Below are 22,541 nucleotides of genomic sequence, written 5' to 3' on the forward strand. Positions count from 1 at the left end.
TTTAATAAAATTTCCAATTTTAGAGCATGCAAAGGGGGAAAGGATTGTTTTAGCTATTGCAATGCAGGTAGGACCTCCTCCAGACAATGCTGAAGTGCCTTGCCTAGATCCTTTTCCAGTCTCCCAGCTCTCTGTTGTCTTGGTTCATAGATTTTTCTTCCTTCAGAGTTTCAAAACAGCCCCGTGCAAAACAGAGGTGCTAATGCTCAAGTGCTTGGGAAGCACAGAGGAATGGATGAGAGAAAGTAGAGGACTAATGTGCTTATGGGGCGGGGGGGGCGATGCAGGTGATGCTCAGGTCTAAAGTGGTAAAGTAGTAAACTAATAGTGACTGCCCTTAGGAAGCTTTCCTGCCCCAGTCCTCAAGTAATAGAGCCTGACCTTTTGGGGAGATTATGCATCCCTCACCCGCTTATCTTTGGGGCCAACAGATAAGACTGATATAGGGGCTGGGGATGTGGCTCAAGTGGTAGCGCACTCGCCTGGCATGCGTGCGGCCCGGGTTCGATCCTCAGCACCACATACCAACAAAGATGTTGTGTCCGCCGAGAACTAAAAAATAAATATTAAAAAAAAAATTCTCTCTCTCTCTCTCACTCTCCTCTCTCACTCTCTCTTTAAAAAAAAAAAAAAAAAAGACTGATATAAAGTTTAAAAGCCCTGTCCCCTTGCCTTGCAGGGTCAACCCTGGGGTGCATTTTGTGCTCCTGTGCCCATTGTGAGGTCAGGCCAAGGTGAGACTTGACATGAGATCACATTCTTGCTAGACCTGCTTCCTTTCCTGCCCTGTAGGTTCTTTCAGAGAGCACACCCTTAATAAATCCCATGCCGTGGAACTTCAGGTTCTACTTTCAGAGACTTCCGTTTAAGGGAAAAGATAAGATAATAAAACAATGTAAATCCCATTCTTTCTGCAGCAACTTTTATGTCTGGAGAATGCCTCTTCCAGGTCACAGCTATATGATTTGAATGTATGTGAGTCAATTTAGTTTCTTTCCTTTCTTCTTTCTTTAGTTTCCCTTATAAAAATCATATCTAGGATAGTCTTAGTACAAAGCTCATGAACCGGCAGGTGACATTTTAGACTGACCATGGGAGACGAGGTCAGAGCTGCTGCTCATCAGTCTCCTTCTGTCTCACAGCTGCTGTCTGGAGTCTGGAAACCAGGTGCATGGGCTCAGGGCCTCTGTGCAGCTGTCCAACCAGGTTGTGATCAAACTTGCAACTGAAGATCCAATAGAGAGCCAGGGTGGGTCTTGATAGAAAACTACACAGCTTGATTTTTTTGCTCTTGGCCCCTGATACGTGAGTTTAAAATTTTCCAGGTCTCCATGTTTCCATTATCAACAACATGATTTACTACAAATTGGGTATAAAAGTCTATTTTTTCCCCCTCTGCTTGCTACATGTAGAAGTTGCCAAATAATCAGCTTATGAAAGAAGCTGCCAAAATAACTCCAACCACAAGAACAAACTAACAAATAACATGTGCAACAGAATACATGTTGCTTTCTCAGATAGGTTCATAAAATCCATGAAATTATTGACTGCTTGGGTAATCTATAGATGGAAGACTTTTCACCGTGATTAAAAATCTGCATATTTGAGGCTCTTCAGTGGGCTGAGCTGAGGTCTGCCACGAGGACTCTTGATTATACATCATGTTCTTTCTTGTATTCATGAAAAGAAGAATAAGAACTATATTTTAATTTTGAAAGCTGAAAGTTTTTCCTTTTCTCTCTCTCTCTCTCTCTTTTTTTTTTTTTTTTTGCCCCATCCAACTTATTCATGGGACACTTATTTTGATCATTTTCACTTATAGGAGATATAGAAGATACAGAGCTTAATATAGCAGTTAAAAATATACTCTATAGAAGTTGACAAAAACAAGACCTTATATTTGGGAATTTACCTTTTCATTGTTACTTAGAAAGTCAGGACCATCGAGGATGATTACCAAAAAACCAATCAATGCATTAATCATCTGGCAAAAATATATTAATTAAACAAATAGATACCATTTAATTCTGCTTAATTGATTTGCTTTTTTGACAAGATTTTAGAAACACAGCATCTGATAAAAGAACTTCTGCAAAACAGCCAAGAACCAGAAAATCATGAACAAAACATCTGATGAGCTACTAATCACTAAATAGTAATAAAAACACTGAAAGACAAAACTCCTCTGTTTACTTCTCTGATAGTCTGTCACAGTCGATGTCTAAGGAACATGAAATTCCAATGAATTGGTAATTTATTTTCCAAGACCAAAGCACAGTAGCAGAGGCAAGTCAGAGCCTCAAAGCAGACCAGAGAGATATCGTCTCTGTTTGGGAGGAGATAGAAAGGTGTCAGAATCAGACACAAAAGCCGGGACAGCACAGCAATATGGACTTGTTAGTGCAGGGCAAAAAATGTCCTATACTCAAAAGAGTTCAATTACTGGCATTTAAAATGGTGAGGTGGAGTAGTTAGAGGAAGTTTATGAAAACAACAAAATTGCTCTGAATGCATCTCTATTATATGTGATTGAAATTCCATTTGATTTGTTCTGCTTTTGGTACTATGGAAATGCAAACCAGATAGATTTACAAGCAATATTTTCAATAGTAATATACTTGGACCATGTTCACATCCTCTGTTATCAGTGAGGCTTCCTTTCTGAGCTTTCTCATCTGATAACGTTTCCTTGCACTTCTTTGAAATGGAAAGAGCTAATTTTCCCCAAAATATGGAACTCCGAGAAAATGTTCCTAGAAAAGAAGTTGTCAGTAATTAATTTTGCATACTATTAATATATTACCAGAAAATTATTCCTACTATTTTCAAGCATAAAACGGATTTAAAGACTGTTGCATTTGTGCCATGTGATTTTTATTGTTATTTTAAATATTATTTTAAAATATTTTAATAATATTTTGTTATTTGAAATATTATTTTTATATTTATTTTTAATATTATTTTTCTAAGGAACTTCATCTCATATTTCTTAATGCAAACCAGTAAGAAAATGTTATTTAACAAACAGATCCAATATATGTTTTTGGCATGCATATCTAAGGTATCTATGCTTTGCTTGATAAAACTTTTGTTTTGATATGTGCTAAAAAAATGGTGGAAAGGAAATCAATTTCATTAAACTTATGAATCATTCCAGCCTTTCTATTTGAGTCTTCCCTATTTTTTAACTTTGTGGAGAGATGGCTTATGCTATGGAAGGCAAAAGTGCTTTCTTGTTGGATGATTCTGGTCCTTGCTTCCATCTTCTTACCACACAAGGAGATTTGAATGTAGATGACTAGGACTGACAATCAATCCCAGTGGCTAAGGGTTGTCTGATAATCGACATAGATAATTTACCTAGAAGAGAAGAGCTTCAGTAAGCAGTGAGATTAACAATCTTCATCTTGATGACTTTGCACCTCATTCTATCTTGCTTCTTATCTTCACTGCAAACATGAGCTCTTTGGCACTCTTGCTTCTTACCCTCTCCCTCTGGAATTTTCCTAGTCTCCATGTTTCTGGCTCTGATCTTAGAATCTCTATCTAGTCAATTATTCTGGCCATTGATGCTACTTAGTCTCTCCAGATAAGGATCCTCCTGGTTGAAGCCAACCTTTGCTCCTTGTGCAAATTCTAAAAAGATAGCTCCCCGAGGAGGAACCAGACACTTGTACTTGTCTTCAAAATTCCTCTCATGCCTGCTCTTTTCTCCATTTCTTCTCTGTAATCTTTGTAAGACTGGATTGCTCACTTTTCTGGCTGTAAGTGCTCTCCATGCCAATCCATCTTTCACTTCACTACTACAACATTAATGGCAACTCTTATCCTCACATTTCAAATCTAAATCCCTCTGCCCAGCTTCTAAGACCTTCATCTGACCTCTTTAAATTTCTTGTCTATTTCTGTCTAGTACATAATGTTAGCCAAGCCAGTTATATTGGTTCCATCTTTTGCAAGGCTGTCCATAAGATTAACTCACATCCCGTCATCTAAGCTTACTGGGACCACTACCAACACACATTTTCACAGGACTTCTCGGATCACAAAAGGTTTGATAAACGTACCTGTTTTGATTCTCCTGTTAACCCTTCAAGAGTCATCCTTGGAATCTCTTATGCCTCTCCACTGTACACACACCAAATTCATAGCAAATCTTGTTGACTTTACTTCAGAATGTATCTTTTTAAAATTTTTTTTTAGTTATCAATGGATCTTTATTTATTTTTATGCAGTGCTGAGAATTGAACCCTGTGCCTCACACATGCTAGGCAAGTGCTCTACCACTGAGCTATGACCTCAGCCCCCAAAAGATATCTCAAAATTGAACTCTTCTTAAGTCTCACACTAATACTGGGTGTAAGAATTCTTCCTAATCTGGACTATTACAGTTTTCTAACTAGCCTTCTTGCTTCTGTTCTTACTTCCCACAATACCACTGCATATGGCAGTAGGATTGCAATATTTGAAAAATGTGAATCATGTACTGCTCAGATCCTCCTCATCCTCAGCTTTCTCCAAAGGCTTTCTATCAAATTTTGAACAAAATTGAGGTTCCTCAGCATGGCCAGTAAGGTCCATAGCATCTAGCCAGTAGCGTTCACTAGAAATGTTCTACAATGATGAAAATGCTTCCTGGTCGGTGGTGTTTAATATGGTAGCCACTAGCCACATGTACTTACCAAGTAGTTGGAATGCAGTATGATAGAACTGAATTTTACATTTTGATTCATTTAAATTTAAATGTAACCAGCCACATGTGGTTAATTTCTACTACATTGATTCTTGATGCTCTTTGAAAAGGGTTGTTGTTATTATTATTATTATTATTATTATTATTATTATTATTATTATTATTATTTTACCTCTGGGCTTTTGCCCAGATCTCTCACTCCTTCCCCTCTTACCCTAGATCTTCATGTGGCTTGCACCCTTATTGGTTTCTAACTCCAAGGTCACTTTTCCATAGACTCCCTTCCTGGTCACTGATTTAATCAGTTTGGACTGCTAGGATAAGACAGACCAGGTGGCTTAAACAATGAGCATTTATTTCTTACAGTTCTGCAAGCTGGAAGTCTAATATTAGGATGCCAGCATGTCAATTCTTCAGTGAGCACCCTCTTCCTGATTCAAAAATGGCTGCTTTCTTGCTCTGTGCTTACATTAGGAAGAGCTGAGAGAGGGTGCAAGCTCCACTCTCATGACTTCATTCCCTCCCAAAAGCTCCATCTCCAAATGCCATCACATTGGGGGATAGAGTTTCAACATATGAATTTGGAGACTGTCACACACATCCACTGAAATGCTGTATACACTATAGATCCCTCGACACCCCTTTCTGCCTGTGCTCTTTCTTCTGTGTAACTTCATCACTGTTTAAATTAATGTTGTGTATTTTTTTCATCCATCTTCTCTATTTTCTCCAGAAGTACAGGTACACAACTTTGTGGCAAATAGGCTTTAGGTAGGTTGAATTTCTCTCCTTGACTCTAAACAAAGGGACACAGGAGCAAGAGGGTTGGGAATATTTCCAAGAGACTAATTACAATGATTAAAAAGTAGAATTTGAGAAGATAAAATGGATAAAGATCAATGAAAAGAGGGCAAGCTTGCTGGTTTAATGAATTTTATGCTCCAGTGGCGTGAAACATTTTGCAATAGAAGTGCTAAAGGGAATTCTGACGAAAGATATGAGATGGTAGTCACAGAGTAGGAAGCGTGAAAGGAAGGGCATAATTTCTGGAAATTATGGAAAGGGCATAATCCCCATGCAGGCAAAGGCTTGGGAATTCCCACGGAAGTGGGTGGCTGACATGTAAAAGATTGGAAGACAAGATCATAGGAGAAAAGTTTAAGATCTCAGAAGTCGGGATATTTGGAAGAGTCCCAGCACCAGTGTGTGAAAATCACCAGGGATTTTGACAGGAGTAGTGATAGAGTGAATTAATATAAACCTGGCTCTACCTTGAACCTGGCTCTACCTCATGGAGAAGGGGAGACCTCCTTGGGGTTGATAGGCAGATGCTGGTGACCGCAGTGGGTGAAAGAGCCTGAAGACCTAGATTTTGAAAGCTGTGAGATTTAGGTGAGGAGGTACAATAATCTGGAAGCAGAAGTCCGTTTCTGCAGCCAAAGAAGGAGAAAAGAGCTACCACTTGAAAACTCTATAGGGTCAGAAGTAAATGACACATCAGAGAAGAAGTTGAGGATAAAGAGGATATTACTAAAGGGTGAATTCCAGAGGGTAGAGTGGAGGGCACTGACCTCTTGGGAGATTGGGCAAGGGGAGGATTAGCAGATAAGCAGACCTGTATTGAGATGGACTGTGGGAGAAGAAGGGGCCTTGCAGCTCTGTGACACTTCTGGTGACTGGAATCTCTAGGCGAAAGGATGTGATGAGATTCTATTCAAAGATCTATAAGTCACTTCTTTCTGCTAAAAATGAGAGTGTTGTACAGGAAGAGGGAAAGTGAGATCTTTTCACTTTTCTCATGTCAATTTGCAGGACTTCTGGGTCCTTCTTTTTTAGTATAATTCCTGTGTCTGAGCTCAATCTTTCATACTTAGGTATTATAGTTTGGAAGTGGAATGTCCCCTAGAAGCTCATGTGATTAAAGCATGGTCCTAAATACAGCAAAGGTTCATAAATGGGGCTTTAAGGTAATGATTGGATCATGAGGGCTCTGGCTTAATCTGACCTCATTAATCCACTTCATGGATCAAGCCATTGATGGATGAATGGACAACATGAACTCATTTGGTGGGTTAATCTATTGATAGCTGGAGGTAGGATTTAGTTGGAGGAAGTAGGTCTCTGGAGGTATTCCCTGAAAATATTTATCTTCTCACTAGCTCCTCTCTTTCTTTGCTTCCAAACTGCCATGAACTGAACAGTTTTCCTCCACTATTCCCTTCCACCATGATGTCCTGCCTCACCTCCGACCCAGAACAGGCTGACCATGTCCTAACAACTTTGAAACTGTGAGACAAGTAAACATTTCCTCCTCTAACTTGCTCTTGTTAGTCATTTTTGTTCACCATGACACAAAGCTGACTAACCCAGGAAGTCACATTTTGCTCTCAGACCTTAGGAAAGCATGCTGACCAAAACTTTGGCAATGAAGGACATTAAAAACGGGTAACATGTATGAGTTTCATTTTTGAACAAAAGAAACACCCTCCCAGAGTCAAGAGACAATGCATTTTCAGTCCACCTAATGCCAAATAGTCTCCTCCATGCTCAGGCCTCCTCAGAGTCATATGAAAGATGACGTCTGGTTTTCCAGTTTGGTAGACTCCATGGATGATGCGTATCTATGGGTGATCACAAAAAATTAAGAAGAAGAAGTGAGGTGGAAAATAATGCATTTAGTTAGAGGTGGGTTGAATTTAAAATTCAAGCATAAAGAGAGGTTGTCCATACGACAGGTGGATATATTAGTTTAGAGCTCAGAAGAGAGATGTCCAGGGTGGATTCGTATTTGGGAGTTAACAATTGATGAATGAAATAATAAGAATCGATAAGCTCTATCCCCATGAAGAACCAAAGAGATGAAAGAGAGTGAGAAGGGATGAGGGCTAAAAATAGAATGCTGGGTGGAGAAGGAAGAGATAGCCATTAGGACCAGGGAGGAACTATAAGAACACTAGACAGAGAACCAAGAATGGGAGAGATTTGGGGAATGAGCAAGGTGTCCTTATTCTGGTAAGGTAGAGGTCTGAGAATTGGTATTTAATGCTCCTGATCTAATGCTCCTAGATCTAAGGGACAACAATTAGACAAAAATAGAGTTATACAGTGGGGGTTCACAGGATGGTGACTTATAGGATGCCTGCCAGAGTAAAGATGGGATAGTGACCAAGGGAAGGTCCCGGGGCTGTCCTACTATGACCCCATACAGAGAAGTGATGAAAAGTCAAATGATATGGACAATTTTGCGGCAAAACTGAAATTGACAAATTTAACTTAAGTCAATTTGAAAAAAAAAAACAGAATAAAAACTAGAAAAAATACTTTGAACTTTTAATTTTATAGGTGCTAAGTTTAGATATTATAGGTACTTCACCCCCAACCCCTAAACATTCAAATAGGAGATTAATTCTGGGTTTTATAAACTGTTCCACAGATAAAACCCAAACCAAGCACAGATATCTTTCCAAATAATTTTCTTTAAAAAACTTGGCATATCCTCAAAAACAAAATCCAACCAATAACACAAAAGTGACAGATATAGAATCATCTCCCTTATGTATGTAGATGTAAAAATAATAAAGCATTGGCAATCAAAACCCAGAAGTTTATTAAACTCCCCATGGCCAAGTAGGACTTGTTCCAGGAATGGAAGAAGAGTTTAATTTTAGGATATCTATTAATATAATCCATCAGATAAAGAGGCCAAAGGACAAAAAAACAATCACATGATTATTTCAGTACTTGCCCAAAAGTCATTTGAATTCATTCCCCATCGATTGCTGATGGAGATTCTCATTACATTAGGAACATGACCTATCTTTAACCAAGAAAGACTATCACAGTTTAACTGTGCGTATGAGTCTGGAGAGTCTGAAATCCGTGTAGAAGGGGATCCTCTGGGATGAATTAGTTGGAAATGAAGTTGTCTTGAAGCTGAACTTGTAATGCACTGCCCAATTAAGTGTCCTTAATTATTCAGCCTGAGACACTCTTGGAAACCACTGCTCACCCTTCACACCAACACCATGGTATGTTGCACTTAAAACTTTAGTGGCCTTTAAAATAAATCAGGTACCAGTCTGACACTTCCACTAATATCGTATTGGGGAGTTCTAATATAGTAAGTCCCTATCCTTATCTAGGGCACTATGACTGAATTATTATTGTAGATATGATAATAATCTAATAATAATAGCTGCTACTTACTTACTTTAGTCCAGGCACTGTATCAAGCACTTAGCACATGCTAATTAACACTTATCTGTTAAAATACCTTTTAAAATAAATTTCATGCTGTTTATTTGGAGTTTACAACATGAAGTTATGATACATACAGATAGTAGTAAACTGGTACCTATAGTGAAACAGATGGACTTCTCTATCATCTCACAAAGGTATGTTTTTGTGTGTGACAAAACAGCTAAAATCTTATTTAAGAAAAAATTTCTAATAAAATACATCTTCAATAACTCCATTTCTCATGTTGCACATTCCATTTCTAAACTTCCTCATCCTATGTATGTGTTATTTTATATCCTCTGATCTACATTTCTCCATTTTTTTCTACTCCAACCCGATGATGACCACTGTATCCTTCACCATGTCTCTCTCTCTCCCTCCCTCCTTCCCTCCTTCTCTCTCTCTCTCTCTCTCTCTCTCTCTCTCTCTCCTACATTTCAATGAGATGAGATCATGCAGTTACATTTCTTTCTTAACTTAGCATAATGTCCTCCAGATCCATTCATGTTGTGGCAAAGGGCAGAATTACATTTAAAAGCCTGAGTAATATTCCTATATATGTGTATTCATACGTACATATGTGTATACACACACAAATACACACACAAATTGGAGATATAGATGTATACATATGCACATATATGTGTGCATATATCATAGTCTCTTTCCATTCATGCTCAGTGTACACTTTGGTTGTCTTGGCTTGCTGCAAGGATCAGGGGAACACAGATACCTTCACAAGGAAGTGACTACATTGCCGTTGGGTATACATCCAGAACAGATTGCTGGGTTGTATGGCAGTTCTATTTTTATTTCTTTAGGAAACTTCATACAGTTTTTCATACTGGCTGCACCAACCTACTTTCCCATCAGTGATGTACTAGGATTTTCTTTGCTTACTCCCTTACTAACATTTGTTAGCTCCTGTCTTTTACCGTGGTGTGGGGGGAGGGTACCAGGTAATGAACTCAGGGGCACTCGACCACTGAGCCACATCCCCAGTCCTGTTCTGTATTTTATTTAGAGACAGGGTCTCACTGAGTTGTTTAGCACTTTGCTTTTGCTGAGGCTGGCTTTGAACACATGATCCTCCTGCCTCAGCTTCCCAAGCCACTGGGATTATAGGAGTTCACCACCACTCCAGACTAGCTTTTGTCTTTTCTATAACAGCCATCCTAAAGAGTGTGAGGTGGTACCTCCTAGTTGGTATATCTCCAATGCATAGCAATATTGAACATCTTTTCATATACTTGCTGGCCATTTTTACATCTTTTGGTGTAATTTCTTTGTTAATGAATAAAAAATAAAATCTTTAAGATCTTATTTTAATTACAAATTAATGTAAAATTTTCTATGTGCCAACTAACACCAGTTAGAAACTAGGAAAGGGATGCTTCGTGGTAGTTATTCAGAGATGAAATACCCAGTGTTATGCTCTTCATGTTTGCCTCCCCTTTAATTTGTTGAAACTGAATCATCAATGAGATAATATTAAGAGGTAGGGCCTTGGGGAGCTGAGTAGGTCATGAGGACAGAGCACTTAGGGGTTGGTGCGCACGCAAGAGGCCCTGCAGAGCTGACCTGCCCCTTCCACCAGAAGAAGACATAAACAGAAGGCATAATCTACAAACCAGGAAACAGGCTCTTGTGGACCCCAAATCTGCCAATGCTTTGGTCTTGAACTTCCCAGTCTCCAGGACTATGAGAAATGCATTTCTGTTGTTTGCAAACAGAACACTCAGTTTATGATATTTCGTTATAGATCCCAAACACATTAAGAAACCCAGGAAAAAGCTAACAGAGAATTGGGCAGAAAATATTTAGAGAAATTTTCCCAGCATTTATGAGAGATGTAAAAGACATTTCAAAGTGAAAGAGATATATTCCTGGATGAAAAATCACGTGATTACAAAGATTTCACTAAAATTATCCCCAAAGTTCCATGCAATTATTTTTAAAATATTATTTTGATTCATTTAAAAACGTTGTAGCTTTTAGAATTTAAATTTGTTTTTTAACTGATACATAAATTTTTGAAAATATGCATGTTTATGGGGTACTGTGTAATAATTAACACATGTATACATTGTGCACTATTTAAATCAGGGTAAATATGTCTATCTCCTCAAATATTTATCATTTCCTAAGTACTACATTTTAGTTCTATAGGAATAAGAAGCTCTGGTGTACTACTGCACAGCAGGGTGACTATGAATAGCAATTTTGTACTGTATGTTTCAAAAAGCTAGAAGAAAGGATTTTGAATATCCTAATCATAAAAAATATTTTCACCAAAATATTATTTTTATAACTTGATAGAAAAGCCAAAAGGAAAGTATGGATAGATGATTAAATAAAAATCACCAAAGGGTACTTGCATTATCGATGATAAAATTCTATTATAAAGCTACAATAGTTAAAAATGTAATGGTAATGCAAAAGTACAGTATAGTGTTAAATCAAAAAAAAAAAAAAGAAGGTTACAAGTCATTAGACTATAACAGATGACTCTAAAAGAGAACCTAGTACATATTACCATCTATTACATAATAAATGTAACATTTCAAATCAGTGAAAAGAGAATAAATTATTCAACAAATGGTTTAAAAACACTGATTAATCATTTGGGAAAAATTAGAGTTCCTGCATACCTCATAATGACATAAATACCAGATGGATTAAAGTGATAAAAATAAAAAGTATATATTAGGGATCTAAAGAAAAATATAGATTAATATCTTTCTGATCTCAGGGTGGGAAACATGTTTCTAAACATAAATGAAAAGAAAAAACTATAGCTAACTACATTTGAGACAATTAACACTGTAAGAAAAGAAATGTAAGTTAAAAGTGTAATAAACAAAACTGAAAAGCAAATTTATAACCCATGCAAGAGACCATTATTTTAATATGCATGAAGAATTTTTACAAATCAATAGAAACTGCATGAAAATGATTAAAACAGACAAGGACATGAATTGATAATAAAGAGATATGACAACAGTAGAAAAAACTTTCCTTAGTGAACAGATGCAATTAAAAAAATAATAAAATTCAATACGTCTTTGTCCTTCAAAAACCAACAAAAAAACAAACAACCTAACTAAAAACTTTTCAAAAACTTTGAATAGACCTATCTCCAAAAAAAGATATTGAAACGACTTATAAACACCTGGGAAAATGTTGAACATCACTAAACAGGTGTATGCAAATCAAAACCACAAGAAGATATCTCCTTATGTCCATTAAGATAAAAACACAAAAACGCAGAATATAACAGGTGGTGGCAAAGATGTGGAGAAACCAGAAACTTTGCACATTACTTGTGTGAAAACTGCTAAACTCAGTTATTAAAGAAATACACGTTAAAAATCACATTGAAGTACTATGAATCACCTATGGGAGAGCTAAGATGAGAAAGAGAAAATACCAAGCATTGGTAGCATGAAGAGCAGATTGAACTGTTATATATTGATGGTGGGATGTAAATTGCTATTGTCACTTTGGGAAGTTGACAGTATCTATTAAATTGAACATATGCATCCTATAATTTAGCAATGCCTCTTCTAGGTATATGCTCAATGACACTACATATGTGTCACAAAGAATAGGCACAAGAATGTTCATAGCAGTACTGCTTGCAGCAGCAAAAAATAAGAAATATTTCAAGTGTCTATCAACAGTTAAATGAGTAAATACATTGTGTTCTACTTCACGCAATGAAAAGGAAAGCTAGTGCTGCATCAAATGGCACAGATGAACCTCACCACAAAATGTTGCATGGCTGGGGTTGTGGCTTAGTGGTAGACCGTGTGTCTTGCACATGTGAGGCACTGGGTTCGATCCTCAGCACTGCATAAAAATAAATAAATAAAGGTATTGTGTCCATCTACAACTGAAAAAGAAAAAAAAAAAGGAGGAGATTTATCCTTGAATCACAAGGTGTACACTTTATGTTCCATTTATCAAAGCTCGAAAACCAGCAAAATTTATGTTATTTAAAATGAGGATATTTTTAATTTAAGGAGGGCAGTGACTAATAGGGGTCATGAGGAGGTTTCTGGCATGCTGGCAACATTCTACTTTGTAATTTTTGTGATAGTTACATACAGATAAAAAGGTCTTGAAAAATTCATGAAGCTGTAATCTTTGTGTGTGTGTGTACTTTTTGTTGTGGTGTTAGATTTCAATGGAAAGTTTACTAAGAAAAAGTAAGTCTAAAAGAGAACTTTCCATGAGAAAGTAACAATGAGAACACCATATCTTAGGAGTGTTCATACTCAGACTTACAATAGAATGTCTCATGAAGCTAATACATATAATGTTTTTGCCTTAGGATGCACCTTTTAGTATTTTTAAATGTGTGAAATTTAGGAAGGAAATTAACTATGAAGTCAGAAGGGACTGATGAACTTGATGTGGTAGAACAGTGAAATGGAATATCATGTATAGGAAAATTGTATAGGTAAACCATTAGGTGGAAGAAAAAGCATACTGGGCACTTAGGAATTCACTGTTTCAATTTTATTTTCATTGGGTATCTGCATAAGAAAAAAAATGTATGGGCTGGGGTTGTGGCTCAGTGGCAGAGCTCTTGTCTTATACATGTGAGACACTGTGTTTGATCCTTAGTACCACATAAAAATAAACAAACAAAATAAAGATATTGTGTCCATGTATAACTAATGTGTGTGTGTGTGTGTGTGTGTGAAAAAAATACAGTAAAAATTTTTAACTATCTTTATCTCAGGGTTGTTGATGAATTAATTTTTGTCCACTTCATATTTTTCTATTTTATAGTTGTCTACATTGAGTACTTTGTACTTTTATAAGCAGGGAAATAAATTCATTAAGGACAGAGTCAGCCTTGTAAATCCAGCTGCTTCTGAGTAATGCTTAACATTATTTGGCCAAATTGGGGACAACAAGCAGGCAACCTTTGCCAAAGCTATTTCTTTGGATTGAAGTGTGAATGGGAAGTGAAGAGGAAATACAAGCAAATATTTCAAGTACCCTGGATAGAACCGGAAGAAGGTGGCAGGAAAACACTGACTTTTGCTTTCGTGGAAATTCTATAATTCTTAGAGTCTAGACCAGTGTTTCTCAAACTTTTCGGCACAAAAAAATCAAGGAAGGTTAAGAAATACTGATGCCTGGAACCCTTTCCCAGAGATTACAAATGAGGAGGTCTAGCCTTTGGTCCGGGTTCCTTAGGCAATCTGGGTGCAAAGCCAAGGTTCCATTTTATTTCATCTTCTCTCCTGAGTAGAAGTTAAATTCCTTTTGAATAAAAGCTTCATGTCTTTATGTGGTGCATGTGCAGTGCAAAGTAGGCATTCAAGAATACTTATTGATGGACGGACACAGAAAGATTTCTGAGATTCAGGACTTTTCCTCATCCTTAGGGACTTTTTCCCTTAGGCTAGATGGTGCTATAGGTTCAGAGAAGACCATTCGGGAGTGAGATGGCTCCTTGGTTCATGGCTTCATTGGGGCAATGGGTGCACACTTTCAAATATGAAGTCACATGTTATAGGTCTTGGGGATGCAAAATAGCGAGATCTCACTGTAGTAAATAGCATAACTAAGAGTCCAAAGGGAACAAACTTAGATATGCTATTGTAATGTCAATTGCAGCAATTGCAGTTATTCCAATGATGACATTTAGGGTTGGCGAGTAGTAGGTGTCTTCCAATTTGAAATAAGAAGAGAAAACACACAGTGCTTCATGCTTGTATGTATTTGAGGTATATAGTGAGTGTTCTACACTTTCTTAGGTTTTACAGAAAAACCACACCAATTGGGCATTAGCATCTCCATTTTACAGATGAGGAAGCCAAGGCTTGGAGACATAAGGAACTTGCCTGTGGTCACAGAAACATGAAATTTTTCTTTGGTTCAATGATCTCTGTCTAGCACTTAGAAAATAAATTAGACCATGGTCTTTCTGGAATAGTTAATGGAAAGATAGTAGAGTGGGGTACATTAGTGGTTTTCAAACTTTTTCAACTCAACCAATAAAAAAGAAAAACCACAATTACATTAAACTTCATTACTACATGTGCTTACAGGAATTTTCTCTGAGGAAATTGTTTTGGGATATCCAAAATCCAAGACAGGGTTTTTAGTCAGAAGAATTGCCAGTAACTATCTCAAACAAGTCACTTCCTCTCTTTCCCAATTTCTGAGATGAAGAGAGGGAGGGAGAAAGAAAAGGAGGGAGAGGGGGACAGGGAGAGAGGGAGACAGAGAGAGGTAGGATGTGAGAGAGGGAGAGAAACAGCCACTGAAGGTTATATACCCTTATGGATCTGATGTCTGCTATAAATCCTTTCCCCAGACAAGGCACAAATGCCTGCACATGTGCAACTTTGAATGCTGGTTTTGTTTACTCACAGCTTTTCCAAAGACCATTCATGTACCTCCAAAAAAAAAAAAAAAAATATATGACCCTTGACTAGAAGAAACACCTGGAATATGTGCTAATAGGATCATAGTCACATTTATAAAAAGAGCCCCTTTTATGGATACAACCTGAAATATTTGCCAGTGAAATAACTTCATGGCTAGAATTTGCTTTCAAATGATTCTGTGTGGGAGAATGGGGGCTGGTGGTGGTGATGGTGGATGTATAGAAACGATGCTGTCCAGTGACGATGATTACTGAAGCTGGGCAATTAGATCCATGATGGTTCCTTATACTTGCTTTCTCTTCATTTGTGTATGTTGAAATGTTCTACAATAAGATAAATTTCCCCCAAAATTGATCCATAATTTTAAAAAGTACCTGGAAGAGATGATTTCCAATGTTTCCAATTTTAATGTTCTAGGATTTAGCATTTCAAAGACTCTGCAAAGCAAATGGACTTCTGGAGACATTTTATGCACTCATTTTACATCTGGAGATGGACTATGTATTTTTATGTACTATGACATTTTAGGTATTTTATGAAATTTTATGGACCCTGTGGACTGCAGGGTCTTTCATGGTCCCATTTTCCAGATGATCCTGTGATGCTCCATTTAATTAACTTCCCTAAATACACTCTTGAGGAGTGAGTAGCAAAAACCAATGCAAAGAGGCTGGACAAGAATTGACCATCAATCATTTAACCTGGTACTGCAGTTGAATTTACTGGAAAAGATTTTTAAGGAGACACATTGCATATGACTTTTAGTGGCGTGTAGGATCCTTAGGCTTAAAAGAGGCCTGAGGTAAAACATTGCACAAGTATGAGTGATAGTGGCAGAAAAGTTGAAAGCCATGCTGCCTGCATCCTGGTCCTGCCTGCCTTTGTCACTCAATTCGTCACATGATCTTGGGCAAGTCACCTAACCTTTCTGAGCTCCCACTTTTCCATCCGTAAAATGGAAATAATAACAGAATCTTCTATTTTGAAGATTAAGGTTATGCCTGACTTACAGTAATCACTTACCAAATGAATAATAGCAAGCATTGTTCTCTCAACCATGCAAAATAAAAATAGAAGAAAAAGATGTAAGATAGAGATCAAAGTGCTGTCAGTTGTTGTCTCTGGATTGTGAGTGAAGGGGTGATTATTTTTCTTTATTTTTATATGAACTTGTCACATATCTATAGAATATTTGTTATTTTTATAATCAAAGAAAAATGTTTTTTAAAAGTGATTTTAAAAGTCTTCTTTGAGGAAGTTTAATGCACAGAGGGGCCTGAATCATGCTTGTTTCATGGAGTATTTTATAAAAAAATATGATTAATATATTTTTTTAAATTTTTTAGTTGTATATGGATACAATATCTTTATTTTTATTTATTTATTTTTATGTGGTGCTGAGGATCGAACCCAGGGCCTCACGCTTGTGAGGCAAGTGCCCTACCACTGAGCTCCAACCCCAGCCCTGATTAATATTTTTAACGGACAGATCACAGCTGTATTACATTTACGGGATACAGTATGATATTTTGATATATGGAAACAATGTGGAATGATTAAATCAAGCTAATTAACATATCTATCACCTCATTTATGTGACTTTTTTGCAGTGATACATTTGAAACTTATTTTCTTGTTTATCTTTGACAAATAAGTGCACTTCACGGGATAGTAAGATGGAGCGATCACAACTGCCTTGCTCACATTTTTCCTATGGGGCTCGTATTTTCAGGATGGAAGATCTTCATCAATGTCAATGAACTTTACAATCTGGCCTTGCTGGTGTGGAAGGAATAGATAGTTCTGTTTCATGCCATCCTACTCCCTTACTTCACAATCCTCCATTCCAGCAATGTAGCCACTTTTGAGGGCCCTGGAGCCCTTTGAAGATAGCATGAATGCTATGCCAAGAAACATTCAGATGCAGGCACGCTATTTTGTATTCAATTTCCTGGGACTCTGGGGCCCCTCCATGCTTATCTCTCACTAAGATGACTAAGCTCTGATAGCACACTTGGGAATGTACAAACACACATCAGGTGTGTAGACCACACTGAGAAAAAACGACTTATATAAATCTGAAACTATAAGCCAGATAAATTGGTGGATAATTATGGGCATTACATATGAGGTTTTTGCTTTGCCAAATAATTTACATTAGAACATCTATAAATAGCAAACCCATACAGTGTGTTTGAACCACCGCTGCTGTTTACCCAAATGCTAAGCCCTTTTCGGAACACACCCACAGGAGAGCAACAGGCTCAGTTCAAAAAGTTTCACACCAGTGTCCCTCTTGCATTTAGGTACATTCATTTACAGAATTCTAGATCACCTTTGAAATGGCCCCTAACCCACATTGCTTCTAGAACTGATGGTTAACCATGAGACTCCTCAAACGTCCAGATGGAAGAAAGGTAGTGCGTATGTGATTTGTGAGCCTGCTTTGGGGTGGATCATCTGTGATGTGATGGATTCCACCTCCACCTCAGAACAGAAAAGGAAAAATACAAGAGTCTTGATATTACCAGGATGGAAACTAGGCGATCTCATGTATGCCTCACCATGATCCTGGAAGAGAGGCTTTTGCCCTCATTTCCAACTGACTCTTAGAAAATTTAACACATGCCCTGAGTCAGCCAAGTGATTAACAGAAAAAATAAAAATAAAAAAAAGCAAAGATGACCATCCTTGATAGTTAACTCTGGGAGGCTGGGAAATGTGCAGTGCCCAGCATCCCACCACATCCCCAGAGTCACTTAGGTTGTGATTCTGATACTGCTGATTTCATCAGTGGCTCTGGGGATGTGTGTGCATAGAGACAGGATTGTACTTTTTCTTGCCCCATCTGACCTACCCTCTACACTGACATCCTCCTTTCCTTTGCTACTATACAGGGACAGCCTCACATTCCAAAAATGCCTGGGGTCCTCACACACACACACACACACAAATCTGTACAAGGAGCCAGGATCCCTGCACTGAAAAAAAAAAAAAATCCATATAACTACAAACTCCATCTTACGATTTCCACTCCCAACTGAGTTGCCATTTGGCATGCACTGCTAGCAACCACATTTTACTTGATTCTCTTCCAAGATTTCCAAACATGTGCCTGGCACCCACGCAAGTTTCAGAGGAAGTGTAATAGTGACAGGAGAAGTGCTGCGGGGTTGGTTTTGTATATATGTGTTAGTGACTGTTATAAAGACAAGTGTAAGTTCTTAGAGTATTAACTTCCACAGGAGAAGCACCAACTTTCTCACTAACGCAGTATTTCCCTTTGCCCAGTATTTCTCTTTTTAAACAATCGTTACCTGAAGTTAGGGATGAGCCCTGTTAAGCAAAGGCTCGGTTTCTAAGACCCTTGGGATGAGACCTTTTGCTGGCTTCGTGCCCAGGGTTTTCTGAAGGAGTATCCCTTGGCCACCTCCATCCCTCCGTCTTCAAAAGCCCCCTAAAACCTACATGCGCTTGGGCACAAGCAGGCTCAAAACACAGAACCACCAAGCCAAGCCTCCTCCACCCGCCTCAAGAAATAGATCTCTGAATCCAGAGTCAATATGAATTGCGTGAGCTCCCAGGGTCGGAGCCCAGCGCCAAGGCTTGGGTCTGTGTGAGCGACAAAGCTGGGACCACAGGGAGGAGGTCCAGCATCCTTAGCAGCGGGTCCTGCTGGAGGTTCAAGTCTCAAGGGAGGGCCAGTCCTTGAGCCCTGGCCGAACTAGGGACACGTCTCAGCTCCCATAGCGCAAGCGCCAGAAAGAAGGAGAAGAGGTGGACAGGGAGAGGAGGGCAGAGTGAGTTTGTGTTCTCTTGGGGCAAGTGTGCGCGGTACCTTGGATTCCTGGCTGCTGGTGGATGCTGGAGAGGGCGGCTGCTCCGCGCTCGCCGCCTCCTTGGGCAGCCCATCTACGCCGTCCTCGCGGGCGCCGCTTGGAGGGATCATCGTGGCCGGGCGGGAACGGTGTTGGGCTCCCGGAGGAACAGCGAAGCTCGCCTTCCTCCGGCGCGCCTGCCCGCCGCGCGCTCCGTCGCTCAGCTCCGGGTCCCGGGGACTTCCATCCTCGCCCTGCCGCCGACTTGCCCTCCTCCGGCCTCGCCCCTGCCCCGGCCCTGCCCACCTCCCCAGCACTTCCGCGGGCGTGGGGGAGAGCGCGCCCAGCCCCGCCCCGCCGCGCCCGCGGCCACCTCGCTGGCGACCGCACAGTCGTGACAGTCACCCAACCCACCCGGCCGCGGGCGAGCGGGCTCCGGATTGCCCGCGGGAGGCGGGGGGAGGCGCGAGTGGCTCTGGGCGGGGCCGCGCGGCCAGCGCAGGGAGTAGCGACTAGTGAGGGCAGACGGGCTGGCAGTGCCCGCCGGAGCTCTGCCAGAGGCTGGACTTCCACCAGCTCTGGGTCAGGGGTGGTTCCTTAAGTGGGATAGTGAGAATGCAGACCAAACCCCAAGAATAGAAGTCCATGAATGACAATGGCCAGGAGGGACCACCTGCAAGGTCTCCCCATTCCCCAACCCAAGAAATAGTGACTCCCAGAGATTCAGTGACTTAGCTATTTATAGGGTTCAGTGGCAGAAGAGCAGAGACCAGAGCACGAGGTCCCCTGACGAGTGGACACTACAATTTCCCCTATTCCACTTTAATCTAATGCTGATAGTGCAAGTAGTGTGTGGACACCTGCTGCTCATTTTGTAGTGCATCTGTTGAGCTCACCTCCTTTCCACTTGCTACCTCATTGAATCCTCACAGGCACCTTGTGGGGCTAGACACTATCACTTCCATTTTCTAAATGAGGAATTGGAGGAGTTAGTAATTTGTTTTAAGTCACTAAACTAAAAATGATAGAACTGGGATTTGGACCCATTTTTGACTTCAAAAATCCATGCTTTTTGGTGTGTGAAGTTTCAAATCTAAGCCAGGTCTTAAAAGCTGAAGATGTTGCAGTGTGGCAAGTTTAAGACTGTTCACAGGGGGCAAAGCCTGCCTTATTCTGTGTTTTGGAAACATAAAGATAACATCATTGGATAAGGAAAGGCTCAGTTTCTTTTGAAGATATAACCTGAGTGTGCAGGAAAAGGAAACACACCTAAACATTTAAAAGCCTTTCTCCCTCATTAAGACAAAACTCTTAATTTTTGAATCAAAAATTGTAAACGTAAGGTTGATTGGCTCTGGATGTTTGCAAGATCAGATTCGTGAACAGGAACAGGACACTTGTGCAGCCACATAGGGCCCTGACCTGGGTTTAATGCTTTGGTGTTGCCATCTTGAAATTTTTAAAATAATAATAACTGGGGGCTGCACTTTGATTTTGCACTGGACTCTGCCAATTATGTATCCGGTCCTGCATGCTTGCCAGACCTCATGTCTTTGAAAAGAACTTATTACTCTTTCCATCCCAAACATCAGTTGAAAGCTCCTGTTCTAAGTGTCAGCCTCTCATTTAACATTTGGCTCGAAGAGCACTTTCAATTCCCTAGTGGCTTTCAGCCTCTCCTTCCGTAAAGCCAGATTGACTAACCCAAGTAGCCACTGCCTTTCTCCTCTTAAGATACACTTCCTGATTGCCAAGTAGAGACAAAATTCTAACAAAGTCACAACAGCAGCAAGCAGAGCACACAATGACAGGAACCTTAGCATCAGCACATCTTTATCAACCATCTATTCTGTGACAGATTTTATACTAGAAACAATATGCTAGGGAGAAAATTCCTTGATCTTGAGTCTGGAGAAAGAGATGGGTTAATCAAATTATATATATATATACACACGCACACACAGAGACATACACACGCCAAATGCACTTTCAATAAACTGTGATAAGGAAAACTGCAAGACTCTAGTGAGTGTGTACAATGTGAGGTTTGAAGGAGGGTCAGAGAAGGATTTTCTCTGGAAGTAAAACTCCCAGGGTCTACTGGCAACTCCAGGCTTGGTGAGCAAGTACACCAGGACTTACAATAAAGAATTTTTCATCTTTGGATTTGATTTATTTTTAATTTAAACATGACACGTCTTATTTTAGCAAGTGCTCAGCTCCAATTAGCTATAGTATTAGCCAATAGTCTAAGTTTAAATATTGTACACTATATGAATTTTTTTATGGTTCTAGGGATCAAATCCAAGATCTCATACATATTAAACACACACTCGACCATTGAGCTAACTCTTAACCCCCAACTTCTTTTTCCTTTGAGATGAAATCTTGCCACATTGCCCAGACTGACCTTGAACTCCTGGGCTTAAGAGATTCTCCTGCCTCTGTTCCCAGGTAACTGCAACTACAGGTACATGCCACTGATTTCAGCACATAATTTTAAAGAAGCTAGTACCTGTCTCCTTTTCACCCCACCCTTGTCCTGGTTATAGAAATTCCTGTGTGATAGATAATAGCTACCTTCCTGAAGAAAATGTGGAGTTAGCTGTGGTTTCTCAAACTAAATCAAACCTTCATTCATGTATATCTTTCAAATAAATCTCTTTCCACCCAATCTTTGGTTATCTAGGTAACTTCTCTTAATCTTCAAAACACATCTCCAAGCATTTATTATTCTTGAAATTTCCTTCCTTGGTCCATTTATCTCTCTTAGATTTCCAAATCAATGCCATGTTTCCGTGATATCCCTTCCTAAATCATCAATGACAATTTGTCTGTCCTGCTGAGCTAGGACCTGCAATAGGGCAGGGAAAATGTCATGTTCATCTTATTTCTCCACCCCTGGTCATCAAATTTGTTAACAAGATGAGGAAAGGAGGCTGCCCCTGTATCCCTGGGTTCCAAGATGGCCTAGGCATTCGTTATGCCAAGTGTCCTCCCCATACTGAATGAAGTTCCTGAATGCTTCTAGAAAACACTGGAATTTTAAACAAGCTCCTCAGTATTAGGGATTTTGTCTTTATTGGCTACAAAAAGGTAGACTGAGAGTTGCGGCTATCTGAGAATGGGACTCAGTAGCTTGCACGAATGTGAAGGATCTGCAAGAGGGAAACCAGGTTCACAGTTTGTTTCTGGGAACAGGCACAGAGGTGGACAGAATGCTTCATCTGTGTCTGTGGGGAGAGGGCTACTGGTAGAAAGGGAGGGAACTGTATTTGAGGTGAGGGTCACAGGCACTGCTATTTTGGGACCTAGATGGCCATGTCTTATTCCAAGTCCTGGAGTGATGGGAGAGCTCTTATTTGTCACAAAAGCCAG

The 22,541-nt window shown here is 39.5% G+C and overlaps 1 protein-coding gene across 3 annotated transcripts in view; it reads right to left on the minus strand.

Moving 5' to 3' along the window:
* STAC (SH3 and cysteine rich domain) overlaps positions 1–19,578 on the minus strand; it is a 150,137-nt gene extending 130,559 nt beyond the window's left edge. For 2 of the 3 annotated variants that reach the window (XM_081286507.1, XM_081286506.1), the window contains exon 1: positions 19,184–19,436. In XM_081286507.1, coding sequence (XP_081142633.1) covers positions 19,184–19,294 — 111 coding nt within the window. In that variant the 5' untranslated portion in view covers positions 19,295–19,436. Of the gene's footprint in view, positions 1–19,183 lie in introns of all 3 variants that reach the window. The other variant, XM_081286509.1, reaches the window with a different exon arrangement.
* Positions 19,579–22,541: the final 2,963 nt, after the last annotated feature.

Source organism: Spermophilus citellus, assembly GCF_964194105.1.
Source record: "Spermophilus citellus genome assembly, chromosome: 3".
NCBI classification, from domain to species: Eukaryota; Metazoa; Chordata; class Mammalia; order Rodentia; family Sciuridae; genus Spermophilus; species Spermophilus citellus.